Raw genomic sequence first — 14,499 nt, 5'->3', positions numbered from 1 at the left:
CGCTGGACTTGAGCCCAGCGGCAGACTCCACGCTCAGTGGGGAGTCTGCTTCAAGATTCTTTCTCCCTCTGCCCCCCACCCTGCTGTGCATCCTCTCTCCTTCTCTCTCAAAGAAATAAATAAATCTTAAAAAAAAAGAAACATAGTTTTAAGTGCAGTGTAATATTAAACACAATAATGATAGGTCTGTTCATTTTTCCTTTTTATTAGAGTTTTCATTTATGGTTTTTATGGCCAAGAAGTGTTTAATATTGCTTGTATTATCATGACAATAATGTTTTTAAATTTTTGCTAGCATTAACAAAAGGATTAATGGCTTGAGAAGAGGTTATAGTAATTGAGATGCCTTAAAGATGTGTCAGATATATATACAATGGAATATTATGCAGCCATCAAAAGGAATGAAATCTTGCCATTTGCAACGACATGGATGGAACTGGAGAGTGTTATGCTGAGCGAAATAAGTCAATCAGAGAAAGACATGTATCATATGACCTCACTGATATGAGGAATTCTTAATCTCAGGAAACAAACTGAGGGTTGCTGGAGTGGTGGGTGGTGGGAAGGATGGGGCGGCTGGGTGATAGACATTGGAAAAAAAAAAAAAAAAAAAAAAAAAAAAAAAGGAGGGAGAGACGAACCATGAGAGACTATGGACTCTGAAACAAATAATACATTATATGTTAAAAAAAAAAAAAGAAGAAGAAGCTAGCAGGAGGGGAAGAATGAAGGGGGAACATCGGAGGGGGAGACGAACCATGAGAGACGATGGACTGAAAAACAAACTGAGGGTTCTAGAGGGGAGGAGGGTGGGGGAATGGGTCAGCCTGGTGATGGGTATTAAGGAGGGCACGTACTGAATGGAGCACTGGGTGTTATACACAAACAATGAATCATGGAACACTACATCAAAAACTAATGATGTAATGTATGGTGATTAACATAATATAATAAAAAAAGATGTGTCAGATAAATAACCTAATGTAGATTTGAATTACAATAGTTTTGTTTCAAGAGATGATGATCTGATATTTTTCATCTCTACTATAAGCAAAACAAGAGCAAATGGACTTGTGGAGAAGTTGATAGCGTTCAGACTAACTTCCATAATGTAGAAAGCTGGGATGAGTTAACAAGGGAAATGAGAATTTTCTTTCTTGACAATATTTTAGGCACACCAAAGCAGCTCAATTTCTGTTACACTTTATCTTTGAAACTTCACATTTCATTTGTAGGAAAGTGGAAAATGTAATTATTCTTAAGCATATGGTTTGTTCCTTTCCCCTCCTTATTTGGTTCTGTAGCTAGCACTCTTTTTTTCCTCCAAGGGCATGTAAAAGTCAAAATACTAGATATAAAGTCTCTGAAGTGTTTCTGCTCAAACTCTGTCTGTACAATCTGGGTTCTTTCATGTAGTTAGCTTACTGGCTTTTGACACTTCTATAAAAACATCCCATAGAGCTTTTCTTACTGCCTTTTCATTGACTCTTGCTGAGTGATAAAAATGAAATTCTGTAAAGTGCTTTGAAAACCATGCATATTGCAATTCCTGCAAATTTCAAATACTAATCAAGCATGACCATAAAGAAAGAATTACTGCAATGAATATTGCTATAGCATGTTGAGTCTTGAGCCATTATTAATTCATTGAAAACTTTTTTTTTCCCCTTAAGATTATGGATCCTAAAAAGTACCAGATAACGAAATTCCTGAGATCAGAGTTTTTGTTTCAATCGTGGGAAGACTTATCTGATCTACCCCTGTGTGTGCATCTTCCTGGGATGGTACGGGACAGACCCCACTTTGCCCCCTGAATGAAGAGTGCAGAGGATGTTACAGATCAGGGTAACACGTGCTTGAACATGTTGCCTGTACATGGTGGCTTAAGAAAAAAGAAGACCTGGGATTACAGTAGTGTTTTTTTTTTTTAAAGGTTTTTATTTATTTATTTATTTAGAGAGCACAAGCAGGGGGGTGGGAGAAGGAGAAGCAGGCTTCCCGTGGAGCAGGGAGCCCGATGCAGGGCTCAATCCCAGGATCCTGGGATCATGACCTGAGCCGAAGGCAGACGCTTAACCGACTGAGCCACCCAGGTGCCCCTTACCACAATGGTTTTAAGCAAGTGAGACTCCTAACATTTTTAAGAAGAGTAAAATGACATCTTATTTAGGTTATTTAGAAATTATTTAGCATGCTCATCTAGAAAATGTCTTCATTTGCTTTCCCATTTGTAATTACATCTCGGAATATCCAGTAGCCACCGTGGTCAGGAGGGGCGAATGATATCCTTTCTGAACTTTCACCTCTTTTTAGTCCTTAGACATGTCAGTCATTTCCTAAATTCTCTTTGGGCAAGAATGGCAAGTCTTTGTAGGACATCACAGACAAAAAACAAAAACAAAAATCTTATTAAGACAGGGGTGCTGCTTCTCCAGGTTTGCTCCTTCTAGACACCCAGATCTTATTCTTCCAGTTAGATGACATAGAACCAATTCAAATATGTATCTAATAATTATACCAAAGGGAATTCTTTATTTTGGAATGGAGCGTAAATACCTAGAAGATTCACTATGAATGGCTGCATGCACATTGTGTGAAGGGAGTTTGCTGTACTGCAGCGAGGAGTTGGCAACAAATTGCACCTCAGGATCCATGCTGTCAGGCCTGGTTCCTCTTCCCTAAGCAACTGATGAAAATGCTTCACCCGATCTCCTGCATGACCTTCGTCTGTGGGTCCTTGATTCACTCTGGTTGCTTGGCAGCCTGGCAATGCCCCTGTCTTATTTTAGGAACTTTGCTCTTAAGTCTGTACATTGTTTTGTCCATAAATTACTAAAAGAACAGTCCTCTGAAAGTAGGATGATTAAGTGGTTAACCTTTGGAGTCTGAACTCAGACTGCTGGGTTTAAATCTTGGCTCCCGCTTGCTAGCTGTGTACCATGAGCAATTTGTTAATGTCTCTGTCTCTTTATTTCTAAAATTGGGTTAATAACAGTGCTCCACCATAGGCTACTTCGAAGACTACATTATATGAAGTAGGTTAAAGTTGGTACAGGACATCACAAACTCCAGTTGAATAGTAGCTATTATAACTAACTTCTGCATCTTTATGAGCTGATGGCTAAGAAAAACTTTGCTTCTGGACAGTATCTTCTGCAAAGTGCTGGCCATGCCCACCTGCTGCGGCTCCTGAGGTCTCCGAGTTTCTGCTTGCACTCTTTCCCTTTGGAAACTGTATCCTCCTGGGAACTTCATGGCCCCTCTGAATCCTGTGGTCATGGAAGTTGGGTGGAAGCCTTCTTTCAAGATGAGTCACTGATTCCTCTGAGTCCAAGAAATAGTGCAATTTTGCAGAGGCCTGGAAGCCCTAATGGACATCTTGCCCATCTTCCCTTAGCCATAATAGCTCAGGAAGAGCACAGGACTCCCCTGGTTATTTGGTTTAAGCTCTCTTTTTGGTAGGCAACATGTGTGAAGTCCAAATGTTTGTTTTAAGTGATTTGTTTCATGTCTAGTTCCGTGGGTGGAACATTCACTGGGAAGTGATCTCAGAAACAACACATAAAGCAGAGGGACAAAAGCAGGTCTGGGCAGAGGGGGAAGGTGAGTCATAATACAGTCACAACAAAGACCTTTGCTGATCCCACCGGAAGCCCTGGAGCTGCTGTGGCTCTTCGGAGTTGTCCTGTGTTGGGGTAAGGAGGCCAGGTCTTTATAGCCCCCGCATCACTCAGTCACTGGGTACTGCAGCTCCTGAGAGGGGGGCAGGACTGTGGGTGAGGTGGCTTCCTTCAGCTGAGGGCAAAGTCACTTGGTATCAGAATATGATCAGAGAGTTGTAAAGAGGATCTGGTTATTACGTAGGTTACTCGTGAATTGCAGAGATTGCTTCTGGTTGCCTGACTGGCTGAACAGGGTTTTCCTCCTTATGTGTCTCTTAGAAACTGCACTCTTTGCCAGAAGGGATGGTCTTCTAAATATGCGTATTTGTTTTTGCCCTACATAAATGTTCTCCACTGAGCAAATTTTACACTCTCCTGAACAAAGTTATCTAACGGAATTTCTTTTCTCTCGAAACTTCAGGTACACACCTTCTAATTATTCCTCCATTTTTAGATTAAATTCATGCCATGACTTGTCCTCCATAAATTCAACTTGTCAAGTAGTGAGAAAAGCCTCAGGCCAGAAAACAAAAAGCAGGTACCCTAAGGTCTAGTCCCCACTCTGCCACTGCTAGATGTTTTGCCCTTCACAGGCCATTTCATTTTCCTGAGTTATACTTTCCTCACCCAAATAGGAAGTATACCAAGTCATCTTTGTGCCCTATCAATTCTGAATGCATGAGATTCTGTGGCCTAATCTGATACCATCGAGCAATGCAACTGTTGGTCATCTTTAAGCAAGATTCACATAGAAGTGATTCACCACATGTAAGAAACTACATATTGTGGTAAATTAAACAGGGGAGAGAAAACACTCTCCATGGAAAAACTCATCACTGAGGTCACAGTAGAAGCTACAAATGAAGAATGGATCTATAGGAAAATAAATTTTTCAGATTTTATTTATTTGAGAAAGAGAGAGAGAGAGCAGCGAGAGGGAGAGAGAGAGAATCTTAGGTAGAATCCTTGCTGAGCACAGAGCCTGGCTCGGTGCTCCATCCCACGACCCTGAGATCATGACCTGAGCTGAAATCATGAGTCGGATGCTTCACTGACTGAGCCACCCAGGTACCCCAAGAAATGTTTATATTAGATTTTGATTTAGCCTTAATATTTAATCTAAACTTCAGATTTTACTTATGAGAAATAAAACATGAGGTGGTTCTCTACCAGAACTACTTTGAGAATTAGACAAGATTGGTGTTCTGTATTAAAGACCTTGACTGATGAATGACAGAATGCATGCCATCAAGAGACGGGTACTTTAGATACCATAAAACATATTCCTGTTTCACAATTGTAATAAAGGAACACTTCAATAATTCAGCCTTATTGTAAGTAGTGTGTAATTCTAAGCACAATAATTACTTTTACTCCAAAGACTGAAAAACCTGTTATATAAAATATTGGATAATTTCAAACCGGTAATCAAAAAATCTGGTATATTATTCATCCTTCTATTTAACATCAGTGCAGATTTTTCATAATACAAACAAAACAATGACACTGGTAGAATTTCTTTCCCATTTCCAGGGAATACTATCTTAGTTTGGAAGTACTGACAGCCTAAAGTAAAATATTATAAGATGGCTCTTCATTTTATAGCAACTTCCTTCCGTCTTCTTGGAAGGTTTAAATGTTAAAGAATTTGCTGAAAGGAGAACCCATAGTCATTTCATTCTTTCAACAATCTTGAAATATCATTTCCTATTAGGCAGTTGTGTGAGTACTGACAGCCTTGCCCCTCTTCTTCCCTAGAGATTAATTTATTTCCTGCAGTGCTTGCTCTTCATGGAAAATCTGACTCGTCAGCCTTCACCAGTGGGAGATCTCATCAGCAGAATGTTAATTATAAAAGTACAATCATATACCATATTGAAAGGGAAAAAACAGTTCTCTAGGCAAAGCAACTTTTTTCTTTTCTTCTCTCTCCATTCTCAATCTGTGGCTTGTCAGGAACATCAACCCCTGGGGAAACATTCTGCAGGATAGTGAGGGATAGAGGGAAATACACAGGCTTTGCAACCAGACAGACCCAAGACTGAGCTCTTATTTCAAAGAGTGTCACATTTTCTTGTGATTTTGTTTCTTTATCTGTAAAATGAGAATTGAAATACCTGCCTCACATGAAATTATGAATAAGACTGGAACAGAGTAGACACTCAAATTATTATTATTATTATAGAGCCAATCAACAGCTTTTGGTTAACACTATATTGATTGCTGTGGCATCATATTAACCACGTCTCATGTGGGTTTACCAAGGAATCTATTAGAGATTTGAAGAAATATAGCTTTCAGCTCTTAGGAGTCAGGAGTGTTAGACCAAGACAGACTATTGAGTAGCCTGTTTGAAGTCCTGTCTTCCTCTCCATTTCCTTTTTCTGCTCACTCCACTCACATAGTTTTCATAATGCTCACTAAATGCTTAGAAACCTATTACTTTTTTCACCAATAAATTCTTTAGATAACCCAAAGGCTGTTTGCTAGTAGTTTTAGATCTATTAGGACTTGACACTGCGTTTGAGTTATATTTTCAAAAATATCATTTTCTCTGAAATAAAAATTGTCAATTTCTATTTGATTCAGTTTCAGAAATGAAACATTGGTGAATTAAATCTTGAGACAAAGAAGAGAATAGAGTGATAGCAAAGTAGGGATGAAGTTGAGAAATACTAAATGAAAAATCAAAGTCGATTTTTTAAGCCCAGAATGATCATTATTTTTGTACTATGATTATGACTAAGAAATCCGTTTAAGTAAATTAATTTTTTTCTTGTTTCCCCCATATTTTTTATGATTTGAGTGTGACACATGAGAGAAAGAGCAATCAAAGGATTAGATGATCAAGTAAAAAAAAAAAAGAGATATTGTGGTACAAACTCGTATAATAACTGAGACCTAAACCACAGGGTCGCTTACAAGTAGAGATGAGCTGCGTGCATGGTGTGCAAATTACAATAGGTGGTATTCTTTCACAGGGCAAAATAATAACTGTTCTACCCAGACCGAACACAGTATCTTAACCTGTGTAGAACAGGGAACTGGATACATATGAGTTTTATGGAATCAGGCACAAATTACTGATTGATCCTTTTTAATGGTAAATGCATTTTTAAACTATAGTTTACTTCTAAAAAGTAAGCTTTTGAGTGTCCCCCCAATTCCCTAATTATCCTCATAAATAACTTTCAGTTCCTTCCTCCTTTCTTCTAACCTTTTTACTTGTTGGCAGAGGAGAATCTTGCTTTTATCCATTATTCCAAACCAATTCTGGTTCTCATTAAAGAAATCTGTCTTTATTCTGACCAATGAACAAAGCAAAGGAAAAAGGAACAGATGACAATAACTTTCAAAACTTATTGCAGTGATTCTCTAAGTTCTTATATATAAAAAAAAAAGTCACTTAATGAGCATGTTAAGAACACATATTCTTAGAATCTGTTCTCTGGAGAAAAATGGGCAAACTGGCAGTGGGAGAGTCTGTCCCATTGCTTGTTTTTGTATGTCCACGAGCTAAGAATTTTTTTTTCATTTTTAAATGCTTGAAAAAGATAAAAAAAATTTTCTGACACATGAAAATTACATGAAATTCAAATTTCAGTATCTATATAAAGTTGACTTGCAACAGAAGCCACACTCATTCATTTAATGTTCCCATTGCTGCTTTCATACTGTATCAGCAGAGTTGAGTGATTTTGACAGAAACCATATGCAAAGCCTAAAATATTTACTGTTGATCCCTTTAGAATAAAAGGTTTCTAACCTCTGCTCTTAACACTCTGATTTGGTGGTTGTCAGGTAGAAACTAGGAATCCATTTTGACATTGTTTTTTACAAGACTGTGAGGCAGGGGGTCTTTGTACCACACTTAGAAAAACAAAGAGTAGAAGAATTATGAACAGCTTTCTCTTCCCACTCATCACACACTCTCTCAGCAAATCCTATTGGTTCTTTCCTCAAGCAATATCTAGAATATGACTCCCTTTTTTTCTTTTTTTACCATGTTTACTGTTGTCGACCTAATCCAAGTCATCATCATTTCTTGTATTACAAGACTTCCTACCTAGTCAGCCTGCTTCTGCCCTTGCCTCATACCATCCATTCTCAACACAACAGCCAAAGGGAATGTGTGAAAACCTTAGATCATAGAACTCCTTTCTTCCAAACCCTCCAGTGGTCTCTCTACTTCTCCCCCTTCCTCACTATCTAGCTCCATCAGCCTCCCAGCTGTTTCTCCGAAACTCTAGGTGTGTGTGCTCCATGCTCAGCACCTACACAGACTGTTTTCTCCAAGTGGCCCAGTCTTACCCCAGAGAGTGACATGACTTCTGGCTTTGTCTTCTAGTAGGTCTTTCCTTAGCCGCTGCCGTCTTAGTGATCCCTTCTGCAGAGACTTTACTTAAAATTGTAACCTTCCTTCTGGGCTGCCTGTCTCCCATATGCCATCCAACATACTGTACATTTTACTTCTTTACTTTGATTAGGGGTCACCTTTTGCACATGAGGGCACCGTGGAGGCAGGGATTTGTGTCAGTGTGCTCTATCCTCGGATTCTAAAAGAGTGCCTGGATCATTGTAGGTTCTTGATAAGTATTTCTTGACCAGAGAAATGAGGCCCAGACTTCCATTTTATACTTAACAGATACTATGTGACAACTATCAAACGTTTCCTGTGTGCAGAAACAGTTGCCAGGAGTATCAATATAAGACTCGCCTCTGGAAAATGGTGCAATGTGATGAGAGGAAGAATAAAGCAGCTATTTCAATCTCAACCAAGGACTTAATTACAAAAGGTCCTCAAGAAAGGAAAGGAGAAGATGGTACAGATGTGAGAGTGGGTACATAGGTGAAAATCCAGTTGAAAATGTTCAGAAGAGATTCCAGGAAACCTCATTTCACAATCAAGCTGCGCCCTACGAGAAGTAGATATGCTTACTTCAGGTTCTACTGTTTATCATCAGCTTGAGCAATTTGAGGGGACTGGATCCCAAAGTTCCTGAAAAGGAAAGTGAGCAGGGTGTGACTAGCGGTGGTTCAAATTCACTTTTTAGGAAACATCGGCTCTAGAAGAGAACGTAAAGCAATATTAGATATACTTGAACTTGATTCCTATAAAGAGGAAATGGAGGTTTTTCTTTCACCTTAATCTTCTCATTCAAAAAACTCATCTGATTTTACACATATAAACCTTTATTTTGTGGATTAAATAGTAGGCTATTCTTACAAAGATGTTGATTTTAACTACTAAAAGATACTTTTTAGAGAGACAAAAACAAATTGCATTGTTTATCTGTCCTTCTGTGGATGATGTGTTTGGCTTGATCTTCAAAGCGTGCATACGATTCCACACCCCATAGTTAATTTGATCATTTAAGTAAATATGAATTCAAAAGCAATCAGTGAATATTCAGTTCAGTGTAAGAAATATCACCTCCATGTTAAGTTTGTGACATTTCCAAAAGGAATAGTTTATAAATGCCAAAAGAGTTCAGATTTAAAATCAATTTGAATTTTAAAATCTAAATTATTGTCAGAAAAATCAGTTCCTGCACACTTTGAGATTCTTAAAAGTTAACACAATAAAGAACTCAGTTTCTATTCAACATGAAATCCACTCTGTCAACCTGAATCGGCCACAAGAACACAAGTGTTAGTTGGGGCCTTCTTACACTGGATGGAAGATTGGGCTAGATCAGGCAGGGAAAGGCAACTTATAAGGGCCCTTCCAGAACAAAGACTATTTAAATCCTATTATTTTATATTGAGGTAATCTGATTATTCTGATTCCCTCACCACCCATTTTTCTGCTTAACTATGTCCTATCTTAAATCAGTTTATTGACAAGGGAGAATGAGACTAATAACTGTCAAGATGACAGATTGAACTTTCAGACTACAGGCTTATAATAGTTTTATGTGAATATGAGATGATAATAACAGGTAATATTTCTGTAGCACTTTACATTGTACAAAGCACTTGCAGGACCATTATTTCGCTTGATATTTCCTCAACTCTGTGATTCACTTATTACTACCACAACTCATTCCCTGATAGAGAAATGGAATTCAGACATTCCTGCAGACATACAGCCTGTAAGTCTTAGAATCAGGAATCAGACCTAATTCTTCAGATTCCCTTTCTCTGTCCTACAATATCCCCATTTCATTTGCCTTCATCCCCTTCCCCCCCTCCCCAAGGAAAGCAATACTGTGGGAGAAATAATGTTGTTATCCCTTTTTACGGATAAAGTCACAAAGATAGTAGGTGATAGAAGTGGGAATTAAATCTGGGCATACTGCCTAAAAAGCCTGTGTTCTTTCATCTATAATGTATATTCGATGGTGGGTAGTTTTATTGCTGTTTGTGATGTGAGGAAGACCTAAAAAATCTAAAGGCAGCAGTTGGAGCTAGCAGATAATGAGAGAGAATGAAATCAAGAAGAGCATGAGTGGGGGGGAGGCGCGTGGGTCGCTCAGTCGTTAAGCGTCTGCCTTCAGCTCAGGTCATGGTCCCAGAGTCCTGGGATCGAGCCCTGCATCGGGCTCCCTGCTCCGCGGGAAGCCTGCTTCTCCTTCTCCCACTCCCCCTGCTTGTGTTCCCTCTCTCGCTGTGTCTCTGTCAAATAAATAAAAATAAAAATAGAAGAAGAGCATGAAATCCAGGCTTTCTCACATTAGGCCACTGACTACCCCCAGCCCACACCCCCAACCCCCAGCCCCAGTTAGCACTTAGAGATGGTGACACAGGAACATAAATTGAGATTTCCAGGGAAATTAACATGATATGTGGAGAAATTCCACTTCTCTCTGCTTTGACATCTCTTTTCTTCTTTCCCAGTTAGTCTGTGAGCTCCTTAGAGGTCACAAAGCTATATTTTGTCTTTGTATTTCACACCTATAATAAAAATAGCTAACAACTGGGGAGAGAGTAAATCTCTTAGTGTTAAATGCAAAACTCTTTATATCTATTGGCTCATTTAATCTGTGTCATAACCCTATAAAACAGGAATTATTATCCCTTCCCCCTTCTTTTTAAAGATGAGGAAATGAGGCACATAAAGGCTAGGTAACTTCCTTAAGGTTATAGAGCTAGTATGTAGCAGAAAAGGAAGGAAGGAAGGAAGGAAGGAAGGAAGGAAGGAAGGAAGGAAATGGGTGGTAGGGCAGAAGGAGGGGAAAGGAGGGGAGGGAGAAAGGGAGAGGGAGAAATGGAAAGAAGGAAAAAACAAAAGGAAGAAGACAGAGGGGGGAGGGAAAAGGAAGGAAGAAATGGAGAGGAAAAGAGGAAGAAAGGGAAGGAAGGGAGGAAGTCATAGGCTAATGAGAGCTCAGAGTCAAGAGCCTCAGAGTGTTCGTCTTCAGGGCCACGTGGCTAGCACTTAACAGATCACTAGTACAGTGGAAGTATGGGAGAGCAAGAGATGACTGGTTTTCTGTACCCCTTGACCATTATAGTGCATGCTGTTAGAATTTTTTTAAACCACCCATTCCCATGTTCCACAAAGCCATAATGGAAGGGAATGCAGTGTCTTGCTTGAACACACAGAATTCCTATCTGCAGTGTAGCTTGCTTTACTTGAGGGTTTGATATGATTTTTTTTATGTTAATGTCAAGTCCATATATGCTCATTAGAAACTGTAGGTCACTCTGCTTATGCTTGAGCCCTGTTACTTTTTCTTCAGTTTAACATTTATAGGTACTCTTTTCCTCCTCTGCAGTATTTAGAACTCCACTAGGTTTGGGCTCCATTCTGAAGGCCTTGTGTCACAGCCAAGGTGATGCGCCTGCAATCAGACCCTTGTAGAGCACAATCAAGCTTCAGTCTCTTATTCGCTGTACGATTGCTGGGCAAGTCTCTTCGTTGTGGATTCAGTTTTTTTTTTTTTACCTTACGCTACCTGCATACTAGAGTTTTTATTAAGATAAACTAAAATGCAAAGAAAAGCACTTTGTAACCTGAGGAACACTTTACAAATTTCAGGTATTATCTCCTACCTCATAGAAATATCTGCCTTGTTCCTAAAGAGTTTACATTTCTCCTTTGTTTTGTTTTGTTTTTTGTTTTTTGTGTTTGCCTCCTCTTAATGTGCTCCCAATTATTTTACAAAGAACATATACGCATGTGAGCGTACTATAAACAGTATTTGAAAGCACATAGTTTCTTTCCTGGCTATTTCTAATACATATTTCTGATGAACCCCTTTTATTTTTCTTTACTTATAGAAATCGTCAAAAGTAAAAAACATCAAAAATAATGAGATGTGACTGAAACCAGCTGGGCAGTGAACATAAATGTTGTGATGAAAAAGTGAGCTTAGTCTTCAAGCTGAAAACAACCATTCCCCAACAGACCTCAGAAGAAACTGGCCACTGCAAAGGAAAACAAAACAACCTCAAAAGTTTGAACAGATAATACTTAAAGAGAAACCTATGATATGGAATTCACATAGTCTGTTCTCTTGTGCCCAAATCTGTATATATTGTTGTATTGTTACTTAGGACATATTTATTTAATATGCATACTTTTTTATGGGTCTTATTTCCCCTCCCAACCAGGAAGCAATTGAAAATTCACTTTATATTTCAGTTTCTGAGTAAAAACCAGTTGAAAATAGGAGGAAAACTCACCAAATATTCTCAGGTTTTCAGAATTTGTTTTGCCATTTTTCTAGAATTATCATCATTCCTGCTAAAAATAACTTAAAAAATAATTATATCTGAGAGTGATTTTAAAATTCCCAAGTTTCTTATCTGATCTCCTTGGAGCTGTGAAAATGAGTTTGACTTCACATTTTCAGTTTGTTTGTAAATAAGTGTTTGAGGCTTAACAGCCAAAGCTATCATGAGTCACAGGAATTTTCTATAACTTTTTCCCCTGCCTTCTAACAATCAGAGTTCATGACTGCAATATCACCAAAAATCTGATAATATGCTGTATTATTTTAGGTACTGTATACTAGATAACCCTTTAGATGAATGCTTGTTAGGATTATAAGAAAACCATCTTGTTTATGTATCATTATGTATTAAGAGTACAGGGACCATATTATTTTGCCTCTAGCAAAATGAAGAGACAGAGAAGTTTTCTTGTTACTTACACAGGAATTTAATGGCAAGCTTTGGACTTTGTTCATAGGTCATACTCTATACAAAAACTGTTGGCTAATCTATCTCATAATTATTTTATATTAGATATAATAATTATTCATTGGTTTAGTACCAAAGATTTTGGGAAGACAACAAATCATGAAACAGCTTTTCAACAGAAAAAAAACCTACAGTAAGAGATCTTTCACATGATATTTATATTCTGATACAGGTTACTTCCCCTTACCCTTTTTTCTTTTTAAGTGGAAATCCTGATTTCCAATACCGTCAAGATTGTTTAGTGACTTGATGTGATGCTATAGTTTTTTATTTACAACTTCTGAAATTTTCTGAGATGGTTTCACCTTTACTTATTTTGCTGGTTTGTGTCCATAAGAACAAGAACTTTTCAAAGCTTATATCCCCACATTTGATTTTTTATCAAATTTTTGATTATTGAATTCCACAGGGAATCCTTTCTCAATTCAGCAATGTTGGCAAACTCCTAGAACTCACAGGCCAATTTTCTATTTTTCAAATAGCAGTGAATAATTAGTGGTTTTTATTTGGTACATGAGAACAATTAAATTAGTACTTTTGGTAAGTACAGTTCTTTGATTGGAAAATTAAGAGAATGCATGTCTTAGGTTTGGTGGTAAACATCAGGGTCTTTCTAGTGGACATCAGATATAAACATCTCTAACTTAATACAAATCCTTTTAGGTACGTTGATTCCATCTCGCTATTGAAGGGTGTTAATCAATATCATGTTCATCTGTGGAAGATTTTGGAAGGTTGAAAATAAATTTTCTAATTTTCATCGTGTTTGTGTGTGTGTGTGTGTGTGTGTGTCCTTTATCATGTTTAACTATGGAATAATTCTCTTCTTATAACAACTAAGTTAAAATTCTTTAACTGGAATCAAAATCAGTTCTTCATTAAGAAGAAGGCCTCCTGTGTTAAAGAAGCTAAGAGAAGAGAGATACCGTCCTCCTGCCCCCCTTACACAAGCAGGGACCCAGAATGCTGGACACAATGACCAAATTTCAGAGTATGGTCAGGCTGTATAGATAGCTGCCAAGACTCCCAATTATTAATGTTGCCCTCCTCCTAATTGAATTAGGCAAGCAGTTTTAGGAAGGCAATGGAAAGGAGTGAGAAAAAGAGAAAGGAAAATGTTCTTTTTGAGATGTGTTTGGCTCTTATAATCAGGACTTCGATATAAAAAGTGTTTGTTTTAAGGTCAAGGTCAACATTAATGAGACTTCTGGTTGTTTATCCAAAGGCTCAAGATACATCTACTCTAACAGGAAGAGGATATATAAAATTCATGGGAATATCTCCCAAGAGGCTTGAATACTAAAGACTGAATCTAATAGAATGAAAGTATAAAAATATTTCCACAATTTTACCATTTCTACTGCTTCCACTTGTATTAACCCCATAGCCAGTCTCCTACTCTGGCTGCCAGTCAATCTGTTCTTAATGAAGTAGCCAGCATGATCTCATTAAAACACATTATTTCACACCACACTGCTTCCTGCCTCACTCAAGAGGTTTTTACTCTTCCAAAAATGATTTACAAAGTCCTACATGATTTGTTGCTGTCACCTGTCTGGCCTCTTCTCTTCTCACTCACTGAGCTCAAGTCATGCTGGCCTCCCCACTGCTCATCAAACACACCAGGATAGTCTTGCTTCAAGTCCTTTGCATTTGCTTTCTCTCCACGGAAAATGCTTTTTGCCCA

The 14,499-nt window shown here is 38.2% G+C and overlaps 1 protein-coding gene across 2 annotated transcripts in view; it reads left to right on the top strand.

The window, feature by feature from the left end:
* THEMIS (thymocyte selection associated) overlaps nucleotides 1–13,574 on the top strand; it is a 190,698-nt gene extending 177,124 nt beyond the window's left edge. For both annotated transcript variants that reach the window (XM_025865322.2, XM_025865316.2), the window contains one exon: nucleotides 11,889–13,574. In XM_025865322.2, the coding sequence (XP_025721107.1) occupies nucleotides 11,889–11,930 (42 nt within the window). In that variant the 3' untranslated portion in view covers nucleotides 11,931–13,574. The remainder of the gene's footprint in view (nucleotides 1–11,888) is intronic.
* Nucleotides 13,575–14,499: the final 925 nt, after the last annotated feature.

The sequence above is a fragment of the Callorhinus ursinus genome, unplaced genomic scaffold (genome assembly GCF_003265705.2).
Source record: "Callorhinus ursinus isolate GAN/ISIS: 27379988/994484 unplaced genomic scaffold, GSC_fseal_2.0 scaffold6, whole genome shotgun sequence".
Classification (NCBI taxonomy): Eukaryota; Metazoa; Chordata; class Mammalia; order Carnivora; family Otariidae; genus Callorhinus; species Callorhinus ursinus.
The sequence above is the reverse complement of the archived record's forward strand: the minus strand, read 5'-3'. Positions and strand labels throughout refer to the sequence as shown.